This window comes from Schistocerca nitens, chromosome 2 (genome assembly GCF_023898315.1).
Source record: "Schistocerca nitens isolate TAMUIC-IGC-003100 chromosome 2, iqSchNite1.1, whole genome shotgun sequence".
Classification (NCBI taxonomy): domain Eukaryota; kingdom Metazoa; phylum Arthropoda; class Insecta; order Orthoptera; family Acrididae; genus Schistocerca; species Schistocerca nitens.
The window spans coordinates 1,019,411,976-1,019,432,167 of record NC_064615.1 but is presented as its reverse complement, the minus strand read 5'-3'; the positions used below and the strand labels follow the sequence as shown (position 1 = coordinate 1,019,432,167).

The window sequence follows — 20,192 nt, the reverse complement described above, 5'->3', positions numbered from 1 at the left end:
ATTAGATCAGTCGGCCAAATGGATACCCACAATGGTCTTCCAACTCTGTCATGTGCTGATAATGCTGTCACACACGAGTATGCGGCACCTCCGTATCCTTGACACTGATCACTCAATATACGACGTTGTTCACTACACACTAAACACAGACGACATAACGTACCCCTTGAATAATGATAATAAACCAGCAGCTGTACTTGAATATCGTGTCGTTTATTCTTTTTGACACATGCTACCAGTTTCGACAGCACATGGTGTCATGTTCAGGCCCCAATAGTAACCTGCCATCCACAATCGTTTTCATGTGCAATGAACGGAATCATATGGAAGCGGGCCAAAATTAACTGGATTCCGTACCTTCCGTAGTAATAACAAGTACAGCATGCTCATGGTCGTTGGGGCCTGAAGATGACACCACGTGTGTCGAACCTTGCAGCATGTGTTAAAAAGACTAAACGAAGCGAGATTCAAATACAGCCGATGGTTTTCTTATCATTATTCAAGTCCTACTTGTCCGTCTGCAGTCCCACTTTATCTGAAGGCCCCACTGGCCGCTCTATATGTCACGAAGCATTGCAACTCATTTACACATTACCGGTGATGTTTACAGTTACGAAGTTTCATTGACATCGAACGATGAGTTCCGTGAGCTTCGTTTTTAAACGGAAACGTACATGTGAATTCGGAAACGTACCTGTGAATTCATTCAACCATAACAACGGTGACGTAATATCACGACGAAAAGAAGGATAAGAGACAAAAGGAAAATATTTAAACGGAATTGAAAAACTTATTTTGAAAGTAATGTATGTCCCGGTATGCCACCGACACGTAACCGTCCATCTTTGGATATGACTGTACCGCAATTTTTTTAACAAACATTTGAACGATCAGTAACATCTCCAGTACGATTAAAGCATTGTCGTTTCCAGAAGTGAAAAGGCCAGCAGAATAATGTAAGTTGTGTTAATAGTCCAATGAATAGCCATGCCTACTGTACTCCTCGCCATCATGCTTGCTTTAAGTGCTGATCCGTTCTGTCTTGGGTTCGTTTTCCCGGCAATTTACGTTTACTTTTGAAGAATTAGCTGATTTGCACAACGTGGATACAATTAAACTTTCGCCAGTAGAATCAGTGTGGACGGAAAACTGGCGATTTGGGAATTGCACCTGGGAGAGGCCGATGGCCAATTGCGCCACACAGTGTTGAAGAAGTTACTGTTACCATGGCTAGGAATCCTGTACACAATGTGAAGTCTTCAACCAGTGCACAATATCTGAGCGTTCCATGGTCCACCGTCGTTTCGGGCAGCAGTAGAGCATGCTCTAGTGCGGTTCCAGGTTGTGATGAACGCAAATGATCCTCACATTGAGCTGCGTTGAAACCTGGAGCGTAAACATGGTATGCTATTAACAAATGTTACCTTTTCGAAAACACACTGAAGAGCCAAAGAAACTGGTACACCTGCCTAATATTGTGTAGTTCCCCGCGAGCACGCAGAAATGCCGCATCACGACGTGGCATGGACTCAACTAATGTCTGAAGTAGTGCTTGAGGGAATTGGTACCATGAATCATGCAGGGCTGTCCATAAATCCGTAAGAGTACAAGAGGGTGGAGAGATCTGTTCTGAACAGTACGTTGTAAGGCGTCCCAGATACGCTCATTTATGTCCGTGTCTGGGGAGTTTGTTGGCCAGCGGAAGTCTTTAAACTCAGAAGAGTGTTCCTGGAGCTGCTCTGTAGCAATTCTGGACTTAAGGGGTGTCGCATTGTCCTGCTGGAATTGCCCAAGACCGTCGGGATGCAAAATGGACATGAATGGATGCAGGTGACCAGACATGATGCTTACGTACGTTTCACCTGTCAGAGTCGTATCTAGATCTATCAGGGGTCACACGCCACACATCATTACACAGCCTCTACCAGCTTGAGCAGTTCCCTGCTGACAAGCAGAGTCCATTTATTCATGAGGTTGTCTCCATACCCGTACACGTCCATCCTCTCGATACAATTGGAAACGAGATTCGTCCGACCAGGCAACATGTTTCCAGTCACCAACAGTCCAATGCCGCTGTTGACAGGCTCAGGTGAGTTGTAAAGCTTTGTGCAGTCATCAAGGGTACACGAGTGCCCCTTCGGCTCCGAAAGCCCACCTCGATGATGTTTCGTTGAATGGTTCGCACGCCGGCCGCTGTGGCCGAGCGGTTCTACGCGCTTCAGTCCGGGACCGCGCTGCTGCTACGGTCGCAGGTTCAAATCCTGCCTTGGGCGTGGATGTGTGTGATGCCTTTAGTTAGGTTTAAGTAGTTCTAAGTCTATGGGACTAATGACCTCAGATGTTAAGTCCCATAGTGCTTGGAGCCATTTGAATGGTTAGCACGGATGGGTCAGCATTGAAATCGCAGAAATTTGCGGAGGGGTTGCACTTCTGTCACGTTGAACGATTATCTTCAGTCGTCGTTGGTCCCGTTCTTGCAGGAGCTTTTTCCGGCCGCAGCAATGTCGGAGATCTGATGTATTACCCGCCACGTTCAAACTCACTTCAATCATGATAACCTACTGTTGTAGCAGCGGTAACAGATCTAACAACTGCGCCAGTCACTTGTCTTATATAAGTGTTGCCGACCGCAGCGCCATATTATGCCCATTTACATATCTCTGTATTTGAATACGCATGCCTATACCAATTTTTTTGGTGCTTCAGTGTGTTCTTTTCAGTGGTTTATTCGTTATATCTGTTTCGCATGTTCGTACAAATCCTTCCACAATGTTTCGTTGTTCTACGATCATTCGTTAGTCGTGGCGGCTCTCTCAAGTAGCGAAAGCTTAATTATAGCCGCCCTGTACCTCGCGCGCGGATTTACTGAAAGCAGTGAAAGAGCGGAACACCAGCACTATGCAGAGCTTTACCTGCTGCAACAGCAACGACCTAGCACTGATTTTGTCTGCAAGTAGGCGCTTACAAGAAACGGGATCCCCCGTTGGACCAGGGAAGTTTCCACTTTCGCCTTTGAGAGATTCTAGCGGCTCACTGAGCCACACGAAATTACGGCAGTCCACGTTTATTCCAACCCGCTTACTGTACTAAAACCTCTGCCTCCTCCTAGAGTTTCCACCCACTCTTCAAATGGTTCAAATGGCTCTGAGCACTATGGGACTCAACAGCTGTGGTCATAAGTCCCCTAGAACTTAGAACTACTTAAACCTAACTAACCTAAGGACATCACACACATCCATGCCCGAGGCAGGATTCGAACCTGCGACCGTAGCAGTCGCACGGTTCCTGACTGAGCGCCTAGAACCGCTAGACCACCGCGGCCGGCCCCCACTCTTCCTTCCAGTACCAACTGACAATTCCTTGATATCTCAGAAGTAACTGGGATAACAAACTGAACAAATCTTATTCACATTATTACTATGTAACAGACAACGGTAGCCACAGGTCCCTTTCGACTTAATACCTAGAAAATATCCGTAGAATACCTTGCAATTTTGTCGGTAGAATTCGCGTTCACCTTGTGTTTGTTTGTACAGAGAGTCAGAGTGAAGGGAATGTTTGATGCAAAACATAAATCTCGTTGCCACCGACCACTTTTTAGTGTGAAACTGGTACGTGCCGTTGTTCAGCCGTTACACAATAAGGGCGTAATTTCCTGTTCTGGATTAACAGCCCAGCAATGTTATTACGGAGAAAATAAGTTTGCACACGGCGTGTATTACCCCACAATTATTGTTTAATGTTCCATTTCATACTCCTGTATGAACAAAAATGTATTTAATCGTATATCTGCTATTAAGTAAATTTATGTACGAGTCTTTTTAATTTGATAGCGATACGAAATAATAATTACAAATTAATTTACACTAGATATATTTTTCATATCGTTTTACGTTCATTTACTGTTGGCGTCATTCATTCAGATAGATTTAATTGTCTCTAAACATGTACGCCAAATTTATCACTATTTCAAAAAGTAATTTCGTGTTTGCATCGATGTACATATGGTTCACGGCACCGTGCTTACGGCTTAAAGTGTTCAAATAACGCTACTGCAGGGAAATGGTGAACTATGTCAAGTTCTTTTAACTATGTGGGAAGCAGGTGCTGTGTCCTCATTCACAAGTACAGAACAACTGAGATATTTGACAGCATCGATTCGATCTTGAGACACGGGCTGCGGCTTGTGTACCCAGATTGTCATTGCTGATGTCTTTGGAAGCTTCTAGGGGGGCACTTGAGAATGGCCACATTTGAATTTAGACACCCATTTCATTGATATTTAAAATTATGGAGGAACAATATTTATTTGCAGTCAGAGAATCGCAGAATACAACTGTTATAACAATGATAACAGTGCTAATATTCGCATGCGACATTGCACATTTGGAGGGATGTAAGGAAGACGAAAGTTTATCGTGGGGTTGGACTGCATGATTAACATGGAATTGGGCTTTAGAACAGACAAAGCAAAGACGAAGTTAACGAAAATTTGGAACAAAGTAACAGTGGAAGGATGTTGAAAATTAGACGGACTGATAAGAAGTGAGGAGGTTCCGCTAAAGTCGGTGAAGAGAGGAACACGTGGAAGACATTGACAAAAGAAGGGACAGGGTGACAAGGTATGTGTAAAGATGTCAAGGATAAATTCCATGGTGCTTGGGGAAGCTATAGAGGGTAAAATCTGTAGGGGAAGGCAGAGACTGGAACATATCCAACAGTCAGTTAAGAACAGTGGGTGCAAGGGCTGCTCTGAGATAAAAGGGTTGTCAGAGAAGAGGAATTCGTGACGGGCGCTTCAAGCCACTCAGAAGAATTATGTGCTACACACAAAAGAAAAAAGACAAGAAAACACAAGAAATAGCGGAAGTGAAAGAATTAAGGTTTTAGCGGATGGCCGAAGAAAGGCAGTTGTCAGAAGCAGATTAGCGCAGGCGAAGATAGCTTTCTTCAATAAAACAACTCTGCTGGTTTGAATGGACATGGGGAAGAAGGTCCTGAAAATGTACGTGTGGATGACAGCATCATACTGAAGTAAAATGTGTATAATCAGCAATCCGGAGGTGAATTAAATTGCAGCATTCGAAACACGGTGCTGTCGAAGAAACCGTTGAAATTTATGGTGTAAACCTCCATCTGTCTTTTAATTTGCACAGTGCTGCTAGTTGCGGTCATAGACCTTAGCCGGCATAAATGGTAGGAATGTTATTAGCTTGAAAATGATCTGTTACCGAAACTAGGAGCACTTTGCAAAATAAGAAAGCTCAAGGTTTTCACCATGAATTTCAGAGATTATTTAGCAGCCGATTTTCCCCATCTATAAGCATACTATCGAAGGAAGTTAAAAATTAAGTGGACAAATGAAGTACGAAATGAGAAAGTATGAAAAAAGAATGACGAGTTGTGGGAAAGTGTTTATGGACGAACCTTGTTAGAAGAAGAGACAGGTTAGTGGGACATCTTCTATGGCATCCAGGTACAGTTGACTCGCTGCTAGAATGAGCACGAAGGGTTAAAAAATAGGAGGGTTACAGAGTAGAATGTCTGAAACAAGTTACAGACGTTGTTGCATACAATAGTTACATTGAGATGAAACGGACCAAGAGGGGAATGACTAAAATAAGTCTGTTTGAAGAGTATCATATATCTCTCGGATTCCAAAAGCATAATACTCACACGTGTTTTACTTGGCGATACATAAATGCAGCGTCTTACAATCGCAACGCGGCTGGTAAGGAGAAAAAAGCAGACCGTGTTATCAGGACCCGCCTCTTTGGTAGGAAAAGCTGTGATGCCACCAAAAAAGGAGTCGAACCAAAATGTTCTTCCCAAAGGGTGAAATCAAGAGATCTGCACCGCTCAATATGGCTGATCAACTTTGACAGGCCGGCCAGAGTGGCCGAACGGTTCTAGGCGCTGTAGTCTGGAACCACGCGACCGCTACGGTCGGAGGTTCGAATCCTGTCTCCGGCATGGATACGTGTGATATCCTTAGGTTAGTTAGGTTTAAGTAGTTCTAAGTTCTAGGGGACTGATAACCTCAGAATTTAAGTCCCATAGTGCTCAGAGCCATTTTTTTTTAACTTTGACAGACTACGACCCACAACCGACTATGTTGCGCCCAATCAGAAGATGGGAAACAACGGAATGTGCTTGCAGTATATAGTCTGGGGACGTCCTTAGTACGCGGCCGTCGCTATACTATGTTCATCACAAAAATAAACATGACGTAAACAAACACAAACGCGATGACTGGTCAGCAGCCGTAGCTCCCGAACGCTGGTGTTGTTCCGCTCTTGGAAGTAGGTCCAACTTACGTATTAGATATTTTAGCACTGTGTCACTGTAAATAAATGTTTAAGACATTCTGATGTATTAACAGCCATCAACGTTTTTCTTAATCGTACTTTCGCTACTTAATTTGTATTTCAAAAATTATTTACAGTCACAGACTCAGTAAGCGCTACTTGTGTTCTGTTTGTCTCACTGTTCATGTGTACCGCGAAAATGGATGACATTGCTTCTTAGTGAAACACGCGCGCGGATCACCGTTACTGGCTACAAAAAAGTTATTCTTAATGTTTTCACAACAATACAGAGAAAAATAAGTTTTGGCGTTTGTTGAGAGAGACGATCTGATAAATATAAGAGACGTAGGTGATTTTGAAATCCTGGCATAATCAGAAGCGCAGTTGCTTGCCAATCTGACGGGCTAAAAGGCAGTGGTTCGAAATTCGTTGTAATCAACAACTTTTTTGTTCCGTTGAATGCCTAAATCATTTACATATGAAATTTACCACTATGTGGTAATTAACTCATACTAAACTATCGTTGTTTTTTTTTCAAGTAAATTGCTCGTCTTCTGGTTTCCAGTTACATATCACACGCGTAATTCTGGTTTTCATTGCAAATACACATACTTAATTATCAATATATTATACAAGATCGTCAGAGATTCTGAAGTTAAGAAAATATTACACAATTAAATTTTCTGGAGAAAAATGAAAAATCAAATAGTCTTTATTTGAATGTGCCCACTGTTTTATAGGACAGACGTCGTCTCACACGAGATAGTGATAAGCGTCACAGAAACATGGAAAACAATTTTCACTGCGTCTAGCAAACTGTAAAAATGCTGCATTTTTACAGTTGTGACTGTACCACTGCTATCTTAACCCAACAGAATTGATCTGGAGCCAAGTTAAGGGATTTGTCGCGAGAAATAGCAAGAAATGTATGCTGCCAAACTTGCTGGAAGCCTTGTGACACGTCACTGCCGAACGATGGCGAGATGGAGAACAGTACGTCATAGAAGAGGAGGAGAAGGAAATGTGGACTTTTTGGTGGCTTGGGATTCTGCTGTTGATCTCCTCGGTATCAGCGTAGCAGTACTGAAATGTACCGCTTTCCTGGCATCCCGATATGGAAGAAGTTCAGAGATTATCAGACAACTGACTGTAATACCTTCAGTGGCTTCAATATTTAACTACATGGTGAAATCCCAGCATGCGCTTTTACACCGCACATAGCCCCTGCAGAAAAATTACCCTTGTTAAAGTCACGAATTTCCATCAATATCGTTTTTAATTACAATGCTGCGTTAGCTAAAATCGAGGTCATGTTTTACTTCAGATCCCCTAAGAAGCGTATCGCCTGAGTTTTACCATTATTTCCTTCTGTTTAAAAATTGAATGACATTCAAGGCTATACTGTTCTCTTCTCGTCTTTCTTTGCTCCTTTCCTACAACTGGTTACTTCACTGCAGGCTAGCTGGATCAGGAGGCTGGCCGTGCTTTCCAAGATAAATGCGGCGGTGAAGCTGTTGTCTCGTATTATCGCTGAGTCGATGTAAGCGTAACACACAACATAAAACATATCCTCATTATCGTACTTGACTGTACTCGAGACAGATTGGCTTCTGCTCCACGTCTAACGAAATCCAATGAGGTTCCAGCAAACGCGGAAGAATACGTAGTGTAATGTATAGATGAGGTTTATTCTTATGATGAAAGCGAGTATTGTACTTGAGCGGTAACAACTTATCAAGAAATATACCAGGCGTTAAAGAGATCGTGCTCCACGAGCCAAACTGGCAGATCCGCAGCAACAGTGTCCAAATATTTATCCGAAACAACCTCCCTACACTATTGGGACAGTGGAGCCGCTGAAGTTCAGTTCTCCATACTCCAGAAATGAGGCGGGACCGGGCTCACGAGGTTCGTTACTCGGCGACGGTTTACATTGGATACCGCATCACGCCGTAGGACCAGTTTAAAATCCCCTGCGACAGTCGAGTGCTGGAGAAAAATGTGCAGGCGAGGACTGCTTTATAAACTGAAACGGACCAAGGTCCAAGATTCCTTGACAACGTCTTTGCGATGTTCACGGAGACAGCAGTGAACCTACAGAGCGGGGTGCCACACGGCGACAACGAGAAATCTCTGATGCAGAAGATTGTTAAACAGACAGTTTTCTGGGGTTACGCATGATAGTTGATAATGCTCACAGTCGACAGGATATAAAGTGAAGACCTTCAATCTCTCTCTAACTCCGTCTACAGGCCGCAAGCGACCCATCGGGACCATCCGACCGCCGTATCATCCTCAGGTGAGGATGCGGATAGGAGGGGCATGGGGTCAGCACACCGCTCTCCCGGTCGTTATGATGGTTTTCGTTGACCGGAGCCGCTACTATTCGGTCGAGTAGCTCCTCAATTGGCATCACGAGGCTGAGTGCACCCCGAAAAATGGCAACAGCACGTGGCGGCGGGATGGTGACCCATCCAAGCGCCGACCACGCCCGACAGCGCTTAACTTCGGTGATCTCACGGGAACCGGTGTATCCACTGTGGCAAGGCCGTTGCCCGAAGACCTTCAATACAAAGAAAAAAATTTTCGTAAAAAGAAACAAAAATGTTTGCATTGTATACAAACACAGACGTTAGGAAGTCTTTACAGAAGGTGTTTGTGTGGAGTGTAAGCTTGTATGGAAGTGAAACGTGGACGTAAACAGATAAGAAGAGAAGAGAAGCTTTTGTAATGTGCTTCTGCAGAAGAATGCCGAATATTAAATGGGAAGATGGAATAACAGATGAGGAGGTACTGAAGCAAAGATTGGCAGCTGGCTTTAAAGCTGAGAAATGTAAAATTTTGCACTTGACAAAACGAAAAACGCAGTAGGGTGTAGAAAAATTTCCGTTACTAGTCACAATAAAAGATTATTTATTCGTCACACGACCGAATTCGGGCTTGTACCCATCCTCAGGTGTTTATACATTCATGTAAATGTTTACGCTGCTGGAGATCACTCTTTAAATACAAAGAAAATTATTTGCTGGTGACTAAACAGATACAAGTGGAAACAATTGTAAGTGGCAAGGCAGCATTTCTGTCTGCAAGAGAGTCTTAAATCTTGCCGCAGATCTGCTCCTGTACTCGATAAGGTCGTACCTTTGTCACTAAACAGCAGTGCCTGACAGTGCAAATGCCTTCATGAAGGAATCAAACTGAGCGAAATTGTCTATGGCGCTGCGGATCTCATGGAGCAACAGAGCGAGCTGAGTTTCGCAGGATCTATGTTTGTAGAAGCCATGTTGATTTTTATAGGGGAGATTTTGCTTCTCCAAGAACCTCGTAGTTATTGAGGATCACACGTTCCGTAAGTCTACAACAGATCCACGTCAACGATATAGGTCTATAACTGCGTGCATATGTCCTACGGACTTTGTTAAAAACGGGAATGACTTGCACTTTCTTCCAGTCACTAGATACCCTCCGTTTCTCAAGCGACCTACGGCAAATTACTGCTAGAAGGGGAGCAAGTTCTTTCGCATAATCCTTGTAGAATCTTATGGGTATCTCAGCTGGTCCTGGCACCGTTCCACTACTAAAGGATTGTAATTGTTTTTCTATTCTGTGATCGGTTATCTCAATATCTGCCATTTCAACGTTCGTACTACGATTGAAAGGAGGGGCCATGTTACAGTCTCCCACGGTGGAACAGTTTCGGAATACCAAATTCAGTATTTCGGCCTTCTCTCTGTTATATTCCGTTTCGGTGCCAGTATGGTCACTGAGTGAGTGAACGGATGATTTTTGACCCTCTTGGTGATTTTACTTACAGGCAAAACCTTTTAGGGATTGTACTCGGATCTGTTGCCAAAGTTTTACTTTCAAAGTCATTGAACGCTTCTCTCATTGCTCTCCTTAATCTCGTGTTTGCCTCGTTCAGCTTTTGTCAGCTAGGTTTTTACCTCTCTTGAATCTTAGATGAAGTTCTCTTTATTTAAGTAGCATTTTCCTAACACGGCTACTAAACCACGATGGGTCTTTCCCACCCCTTAAGACGTTTTACACAAAAAAAAAACTTATGGGACTTAACTGCTAAGGTCATCAGTCCCTAAGCTTACACAACACTTAACCTAAATTATCCTAAGGACAAACACACACACATGCCCGAGGGAGGACTCTAACCTCCGCCGGGACCTTTCTCGGAACATATTTGACTAGGGCTTTTGTACAATTCCTTTGAATTTCTTCTTTTCGTCTTCCACATTGTCCTCCTGTGTATCCATTATGACAACTTCATCGAACCTCATATAGCCGCCGGTCGGGGTGGCCGAGCGGTTCTAGGCGCTACAATCTGGAACCGGGCGACCGCTACGGTCGCATGTTCTAATCCTGCCTCGGGCATGGATGTGTGTGATGTCCTTAGGTTGGTTAGGTTTAAGTAGTTATGACTTCTAGGGGACCGATGACTTACGAAGTTAAGTCCCATAGTGCTCAGAGCCATTTTGAACCTCATATAGCCATAATATTTAACATTTTTTAAAACGGCAAACATAAAAAAAATTGTTTGTAACTTCTACAAGAGAACTAGTTAAAGAGCGACCAGAAAAGCTACTATGGAGATCAGCTTCAGACCTGAGTTACGTTACTGTGTTACATGAGACCATCGAAAAAATTTCGTTCGTGTTATATTGGTGCACGTTGCTTCCGGCTGAGGCCGAGGAATTTTCACAAGGCCTTCGCACAGCCACGCTGTAGCAGCTAGATCCGTTATTGATAGCCGGTTCTGACACAGAGACCTAAGCGCTAGTGGTATAATGTAATGTGCGGACCACGATGCGCCGTATCGACCACCCCGTGCGCCGGACTCCCGGAAGCTGTGTGGATGCTCCAGTGCAGTTGTTAGGGCGCAGGTGGCGGAAGTGGCGACGCCGTATGGCTTGTCGCTGATTGGCTGTTACGGTTTTACCGTACCAGTGCTGACGTCAGAGGCAAGACGCTGCTCCAGATTGCCAACCTCTGCGTCGAAACCCTCGCCTCTGCCCTACACCTGTCACCAAAGCAACGCGAAGTGTTCCAGTAATAGATTACTTTCTCGAGTGTTTTCGAATTATTTTACCCCAGTCTAAGAGCTTTTTATCCCTATGTTTAAGTCAGTGATCGTTCTGCTGTTTATATGTTCCTCTCTAATACTTTTTCCAAAAGTTTATTTATTTTTCCTTTTAGTTGTTGTATCAGTCTTTTGAGTGATGCGAGCCGAACGACTGCCACTCCTGTACAAAGCTCATCATCTCAGGGGAGAGCTTACACAAACTGTCCTCGATTATTTGTTATAAATAATCGAATGAATGACTTGCACTATAACGTTTGCCCTCTACGGCTCCCTGCAGTACCATCAAAATATTTTCTTATGTTTTAGTATATCTCCTATCATTCTACCCCTTCTTCTAGTTCCAGTTCCCATATTCCTTTCAAAAATGGTTCAAATGGCTCTGAGCACTATGCGACTTAACTTCTGAGGTCATCAGTCCCCTAGAACTTAGAACTACTTAAACCTAACTAACCTAAGGGCATCACACACATCAATGCCGGAGGCAGGATTCGAACCTGCGATCGTAGCAGACGCGCGGTTCCAGATTGAAGCGCCAAGAACCGCACGGCCACCGAGCCGGCCATATTCCTTTCCTAGACGTTTCTGCATAGAATTTCCACATTTACTATTTTATGATTACACGAAGCTTTTAGCATACTTTTTGTACCATCACATTTCATATAATTCGATTCTTTTCTTTCCCAGTTTTCCGATAGTTCATGATTCACTTCCATGCATTATACATACATTCTCATAAATTTATTCGTCAAATTGAGGCCAGTTTTTGTTACTAAAAGTCTTTTGTGGCGAGTAACGCACTCATTACGTAAGCGGGTTACCTTAACTTCTAGTTTCGTCCACCATACGTTACGTTACTTTACTTTCAAAATAGGATTTCTTCATCCACTATGTGATGCGCTATTTTGTTATTATGTTTGTCGCTAATCTCATTGCTGCTACTCCACACTTACCTCTTGTATCTGTAGTTTTTTCTTAATGCGTATTCTCTGTTAAGCAGAGTGTTTATTTCACTCAATAGATCCCAAATTTCTTCCTCACTTTCACCGAGGATGTCAATCTCCTTAGTGAAACTTAGAATAGGTATCTTTGCTTCCGGTATTTTAATACAACTTACCAATCTGAATTTTATTTCCTTTATTGTTTATTCCATGGGCAAGTTAAACTACATATAATTCATGATAAATCGAAGTAAATTGACGGATATCGAGATACATGTTCTTATCTACAGAGTAAATACAGAGAACCTTAGCATATTAAAAATTGACAAACGTCAGATAATTATACATGTAAGTAAGCAGTCTATTTAAAATCATTAAGTTGATGGAAGGTTTCTATTCAGTCACTCGGAGACAATCTATTATCGCAATAGGAGACTACAAGAGTGTTACTGGAATCTCAAATTACACGTTTAGAAAATTATTCACGCGAAAGGATAATACAGACATAGCATTGTTTGGCCGCCACAAAACTCCTGTATGAAGAACATAAAAATGGGAGTCCCGTTCGGTTTTATTGAGAGTACTTTTGATAATGGCCCCATATTGAGAACCTCTCGCCCAGCGGAAAGTCCAAAGTAACTGGTATTCTGTTAATGAACTTAACTCGACCAGTCACGTTCCCTACAATAGATCTTACGTGCTCGCTCTAATTAATACAAACTGATTGCAATGAAATGTTAGTGAAGGACTCTGTGACGTGCAGTATTTATTCTGGAGCACTGAAAAACCGTAGTCATTATACGATACTGCATCACCTGTGTTATTAAGAAGAATGATGCAGTGTTTCTTGGGATATACATGCAAGTGCGAAGGAACAGACACTGCGGTGACTACAACTGTTACGAAATAAATGAAATGCATTCGGAGTTGCGAACAACCATCATCTGTGTAAGGGAATGCTTACAATGAAAATTTGTGCCGGGCCGGGACTCAAACGCGGATTTCCCACAAGCGGTTGCCTTAAACGCTTTGGCTGTCTATGTACGACACATAGCCAGACCTAAACTTGAGTATCTCGGCGTTACTGCATCGTAACCTATACTGGTACACACACGTTACGTAATTTATGTATAGGGGAGGACACTTTTATTGGAAATCGCTCCCCACTATTGGCGGATAAATACGACAGTGCAGTGCCTGTCTTGCTAAGAAGAACCATGCAGTATTCATTCAGACACGCATGCACGTGGATTAGTAAAATTCACCATGAGTCTAGAACCGGAACTGAAATACAGTGAAGACGGCATGCAGTAAACGTGAAATTGACATGAAGCGTTCTAAGGACTTGGATGTTAAAATGACGACACAAAGGAGAAAAGATTAGCTTCATCTACACCCTGTACACACGATAGATTGCGCAGCTGATTTCTCATTCAGTAATCGGACTTTAGTGGTGGTTTTATGTGAGAAGATATTTCCTGCAAGAAGGAGAAAAGTCTACTAGAAAGAATAAGGATTACAAATCAGTATACAGGAGGCCACATTAAATGCCGTGCAGGATCTCGGAGACAATGCACGACCAGCGCTCGAGAGGACCGACGTATCATTTGCCCGACCATGCAGACCCGTGTAGTCACGTCATGTACAGTATCTTGAGGCAGGAGTCGCGACCTTTTTTTTTTTTTTTTTTTTTTTTTTACAGCAAATAATATAGCATTTAAGAAACTCTTATGTTAATGGCTATAGCTAATCTAAAAACAAGAAATACTACAGTTTTGAATATAAATAAAAATGAAAATTCAGTCTTTGATATATCAAAGTTTTATAACTGCTCCTTGCCGGTAACGAACTAATAAAATGTTAATATTGATGTTATCTTCACTCATTAATGTTTTAATATTTGCTGGCGTGAGAATCTTCATTTGTGCGAGGTTTACCCACAGATTATTTCGATTTGGAATGTTTTTGGAACATTCTAGTATGATGTGATCGTGATCTTCGTCGTCTCCTGAATATTCTATTCATGAGGGAGACCCTGTAGCTCTAATGCTTTAGAAATGTGCAGGAAAACATGCGTGTAGCAACATTATTCTAATAAATGATGTTATATATTTCCTTGGGAGATTTTTAGGATTGCGCCATGGTTTTCTTGATATAATATGCTGATGTGAAGCGAAAGAAAAGACCTTTTTCTGCTGCTGTACTTGCCACTAAGTTTCCTGTTGATCGCAAACTTCTTTTTTTGATACGTCTGAAAAGTCACAAACTGAAAGCTGTGTAAATAGTGGGTGCCGTTGTTTGATACTTTCTTTAGCAAGACCATCTACTACCTCATTGTACCAAATGTCTAAATGTCCCTTTACGAACGGATTTATTTTGTTTGTTGGCTTTCGTTATCACATTGTTGTACCACACCATAAATACAGCTGTTATCAGCTTTCCACTTTCACTATTCTAGATGCTCGAAAGCACTGTTACAGTCAGAAATGGCTCTGAGCACTATGGGACTTAACGTCTATGGTCATCAGTCCCCTAGGACTTAGAACTACTTAAACCTAACTAACCTAAGGACATCACACAACACCCAGCCATCACGAGGCAGAGAAAATCCCTGACCCCGCCGGGAATCGAACCCGGGAACCCGGGAACGGGAAGCGAGGACGCTACCGCACGACCACGAGATGCGCGCTACAGTCAGAAAGATGTGTTCCGGGGCTCTGAAGTGGTTTACACCGACGGCTCAATGGCTAGAATGAAATTTTCACTCTACAGCGGAGTGTGCGCTGATATGAAACTTCCTGGCAGATTAAAACTGTGTGCCGTGCCGAGACTCGAACTCGGCCCGGTACACAGTATTAATCTGCCAGGAAGTTTCATGTCAGCGCACACTCCGCTGTAGAGTGAAAATTTCATTCTGGAAACATCCCCAGGCTGTGGCCAAGCCATGTCTCCGCGATATCCTTTCTTCCAGGAGTGCTAGTTCTGCAAGGTTCGCAGGAGAGCTTCTGTGAAGCTTGGAAGGTGGGAGAAGAGGGACTGGCGGAATTGAGGCTGTGAGGACGGGGCGTGAGTCGTGCTCAGTTGGTAGAGCACTTGCCCGCGAAAGGCAAAGGTCCCAAGTTCGAGTCTCGGCCCGGCACACAATCTGCCAGGAAGTTTCGTCTCAGTGGTCACGTAGGATTCGCATATGTTCATGGAGGACATATTGAGCACCACTCCTTGCCAGTTGGCTGCAGTGTTTTCGCTGCAGAGCTTGCGGCCATATCTCGTGTTCTTGAGTACATCCGCTCATGCCCTGGCGAATCATTTCTCCTGTTTACTGACTCACTGAGCAGCCTACAAGCTATCGACCAGTGCTATCCTCGCCACCCTCTGGTAGCGTCCATTCATGAGTCCTTCTAAGTCCTGGAACGGTCCCGCCGTTCCGTGGTGTTTGTGTGGACCCCAGGACACGTCGGAATCCCCGGAAACGAACTTGCCGAGAGGCTGGCCAAACAGGCGACGCGGAAACCTCTTCTGGAGGTAGGCATCTCCGAAGCTGACCTGCGTTCTGTCTTACGCCGCAGGGTTTTCCGGCTTTGGGAGATGGAATGACATAACAGCACGCACAACAAACTGTGTGTCATTAAGGAGACTATGAATGTGTGGAAGTGTTCCATGCAGGCCTCTCGCAGGGAATCAGTTGTCCTCTGCCGGCTCCGCATTGGCCATACATGACTAACGTATTGTTACCTATTCCGTCGCGAGGACCCACCTCAGTGTCGCTCCCAAATGACAGTCGTCCACCTCTTGCTGGACTTCCACTTTTAGCCGCCCTGCGGCAGACTTTTAACTTTCCCAGCAGCCTGCCTTCGGTGTTGGGCGACAATGCATCCACAGCAGCTTTAGTTTTACGTTTTATCCGTGAGAGTGGGTTTTATACTTCTATCTAGGTTTTAGCGCAAGTCCTTTGTCCCTCTGTGTTTTAATGTGTTGCAGAGTAGCTGGCTTTCCCTTTTTATTCTCGTGGTTGGCCAGCCACTGTAATCTGCTTTCATGTTTTACTCTCTTCTGTTTCTAGCGTTTCTCTGTTGTTTTCTTGTCCTCTTTTCTTGCTTTTAGTGTTCGTTGCTTTCCCTCCGTTCTTATGGCTTTTCCTTTCTTTCCGTTTTGTGTTATATGTTTCGTCCGTCTTATTCTCACACTTGTGGTATTGTTTTATTAGGACCAAGGGACCGATGACCTCCTAGTTTGGTCCCTTCTCCCGCCTCTAAACCAACCGATCTCAACAGTCAGAAAGAAACTCTGTCGGTTGGGCATGCAACCTCCGAATTTCTGGGTCTGAAAGACTGCCTACAAATGAATCATGTTTCTGGGCTACAAGACCGAATGCATGCAAATGTCCAAACCTGACTGTTCAGACCCGAACTTCTGGATGTTCTGCTCTCCACTCTATGCCCCAATCTTTGCAAATGTCCCAAAATGCACTTTTCCACGCAAGATCACTCTTTTTTTTGCAATTTTTTGGGCCAGTCAACTATTTTCCAACGGTGTAAGTTTGCGATGTTTTCTATCTTCCCTTCAGAGGCACTGTAAAAAGTTTTCTCCCAACCAAATTATTTACTGTTCTTCTCAGATTAAAAAGTAATACTCAGTACGTAAGTCAGATTGTCGTTTACCAGTGACAGATTGTGCTTTTCTCACCAGTGCGATTTCGCTCCTACATACCACGAGCCAGTTGGTGGCGGTTTGGTATATTTTCTAGATATGTTATCTGCAGCAAGAGCCAGTGCATCATTTGCACAAACAGAGTAGCGCCTGTTTGACCCCCTCCCTGGTCCCGCACTGCCCCAACCGGGCAAGTTCTTCTCGTTAACCTGAGGATAGGTAGTGCAGCCTGCAAGCTTGACTGGGGGAACAAGGTGGTTGTTCTTTTAGCACCGTGACTCCACCGTATTGTCCTTGACCCAGGAGCACTGCGATACAGCGCTGGCCTGGTGACTGCCGAGAGACCGGCACAGAGCCGCAGTCTTTTGCTCTCCATCGGCCATGAGTTAACTGTTCAGCTTATAAAACTACCACTATGGTGGCCATCCGCTGTCCATAGCGTTCACCTGCCCCTCGAGGGCCAGTGTCCGCCTCTACATAGCAACACACAGCATGTGTTAAGACCCATCAGAGTAGAAAAGCACAGAGTTATCTCTGCCCTTTCGATCACTAACGTATCACTGCTTCTACATCTACATCTACATTTATACTCCGCAAGCCACCCAATGGTGTGTGGCGGCGGGCACTTTACGTGCCACTGTCATTACCTCCCTTTTTCTGTCCCACTCGCGTATGGTTCGCGGGAAGAACAACTGCCGGAAGGCCTCCGTGCGCGCTCGAATCTCACTAATTTTACATTAGTGATCTCCTCGGGAAGTATAAGTTGGGGGAAGCAATATATTCGATACCTCATCCAGAAACGCACCCTCTCGAAACCTGGCGAGCAAGCTACGCCGCGATGCAGAGCGCCTCTCGTGCAGAGTCTGCCACTTGAGTTTGCTAAACATCTCCGTAACGCTATCACGCTTACCAAATAACCCTGTGACGAAACGCGCCGTTCTTCTTTGGATCTTCTCTATCTCCTCCGCCAACCCGATCTGGTACGGATCCCACACTGATGAGCAATACTCAAGTATAGGTCGAACGAGTGTTTTGTAAGCCACCTCCTTTGTTGATGGACTACATTTTCTAAGGACTCTGCCAATGAATCTCAACCTGGTACCCGCCTTACCAACAATTAATTTTATATGATCATTCCACTTCAAATCGTTGCGCACGCATACTCCCAGATATTTTACAAAAGTAACTGCTACCAGTGTTTGTTCCGCTATCATATAATCATACAATAAAGGATCCTTCTTTCTATATATTCGCTATACATTACATTTGTCTATGTTAAGGGTCAGTTGCCACTGCCAGCACAAAGTGCCTATCCACTGCAGATCTTCCTGCATTTCGCTACAATTTTCTAATGCTGCAACTTCTCTGTATACTAGAGCATCATCCGCGAAAAGCCACATGGAACTTCCGACACTATCTACTAGGTCATTTATATATATTGTGAAAAGCAATGGTCCCATAGCACTCCCCTGTGGCACGCCAGAGGTTACTTTAACGTCTGTAGACGTCTTTCCATTGATAACAACATGCTGTGTTCTGTTTGCTAAAAACTCTTCAATCCAGCCACATAGCTTTGTTTATCAGGCGACAGTGCGGAACTGTATCGAACGCCTTCCGGGAGTCAAGGAAAATGGCATCTACCTGGGAGCCTGTATCTAATATTTTCTGGGTCTCATGAACAAATAAAGCGAGTTGGGTCTCACACGATCGCTGTTTCCGGAATCCAAGTTGATTCCTACAGAGTAGATTCTGGGTTTCCAGAAACGACATGATACGCGAGCAAAAAACATGTTCTAAACTTCTACTACAGATCGACGTCATAGATATAGGCCTATAGTTTTGCGCATCTGCTCGACGACCCTTCTTGAAGACTGGAACTACCTGTGCTTTTTTCCAATCATTTGGAACCTTCCGTTCCTCTAGAGACTTGCGGTACACGGCTGTTAGAAGGGGGGCAAGTTCTTTCGCGTACTCTGTGCAGAATCGAATTTGTATCCCGTCAGGTCCAGTGGACTTTCCTCTGTTGAGTGATTCCAGTTGCTTTTCTATTCCTTGGACACTTATTTCGATGTCAGCCATTTTTTCGTTTGTGCGAGGATTTAGAGAAGGGACTGCAGTGCGGTCTTCCACTGTGAAACAGCTGTGGAAAAAGTTGTTTAGTATTTCAGCTTTACGCGTGTCTGTTTCAATGCCATCATCATCCCGGAGTGTCTGGATATGCTGTTTCGAGCCACTCACTGATTTAACGTAAGACCAGAACTTCCTAGGATTTTCTGTCAAGTCGGTACATAGAATTGTACTTCAGACTGAAAGTGCAATTGCCACGTTTAATTACCAATGTCACACTAATCTATTCCTTCACCGCTTACATGGATTATATGTGGCTAGCCAGAAAGGCTAGCCACCTCCCATGGCGGATAGTTGAAGCAGCAGTTCATTTTGACTCGGTGCTCAGCCAGGTTAGAGACACTGTTTAGTAATTCGTGAACCCTGTGCACCCCGGATTACCTGTAATTTTCATAATACATTCCTCCTGCTACGCTATATATTCAGCTCTTCATTATTTGTTATCATCCCTTGAGCTGCAATTTTATAGGCCATCACTGTATGTAGCGGTCCGACATCTTATGCGCCCGTTTGTTGCAGGTCATCTCTAAGCTGCGGAAGGAGTTCGGTGACATGTACTCGGAGCGCAACGTGATGATCAGCGCGACGCACACGCACTCTGGGCCCGGAGGCTTCATGCAGGACTTCCTGTTCGACATCAGCAGCCTCGGCTTCGTCCGGCAGACCTACAACGCACTGCTCTCCGGCATCGTGCAGGTCAGTCCGCAGCCTTTCACACTTGTCATTACCCTGCAGAATTAACTCACACGAGAAATGACCACTAGCCTTTGATAGCTGAAGTTGCAGAGTAGCCCACTGGCCCATTTGACTGTCTAATGGTCACGTCCAGCGCTCCTCACAGTCGGTGGTGTCGTGTTGCAGAGCATCAGACGGGCCCACCTGTCGATGCAGCCGGCGCGCCTCTTACTGTCGCAGGGGGAGCTGCTGGGCGTCAGCATCAACCGCAGCCCCACCGCCTACCTCGCCAACCCCGCCTCAGAACGTAGCAGGTGCGTATATTCCTAGTACCCATACAGCCTGTGATTATTTGGCCGCGAGGTATTATCTCTTTTTTCGTAAGAGTAACAAACAAACCTCTGG

At 44.2% G+C, this 20,192-nt stretch overlaps 1 protein-coding gene across 6 annotated transcripts in view; it reads left to right on the top strand.

Annotated features, from left to right (window-relative positions):
* Window positions 1–20,192, top strand: part of LOC126237364 (neutral ceramidase-like) — a 563,642-nt gene that overhangs the window by 343,581 nt on the left and 199,869 nt on the right. For all 6 annotated transcript variants that reach the window (XM_049947432.1, XM_049947435.1, XM_049947436.1 and 3 more), the window contains 2 exons: window positions 19,632–19,808; window positions 19,974–20,101. In XM_049947432.1, the coding sequence (XP_049803389.1) occupies window positions 19,632–19,808; window positions 19,974–20,101 (305 nt within the window). The remainder of the gene's footprint in view (window positions 1–19,631; window positions 19,809–19,973; window positions 20,102–20,192) is intronic.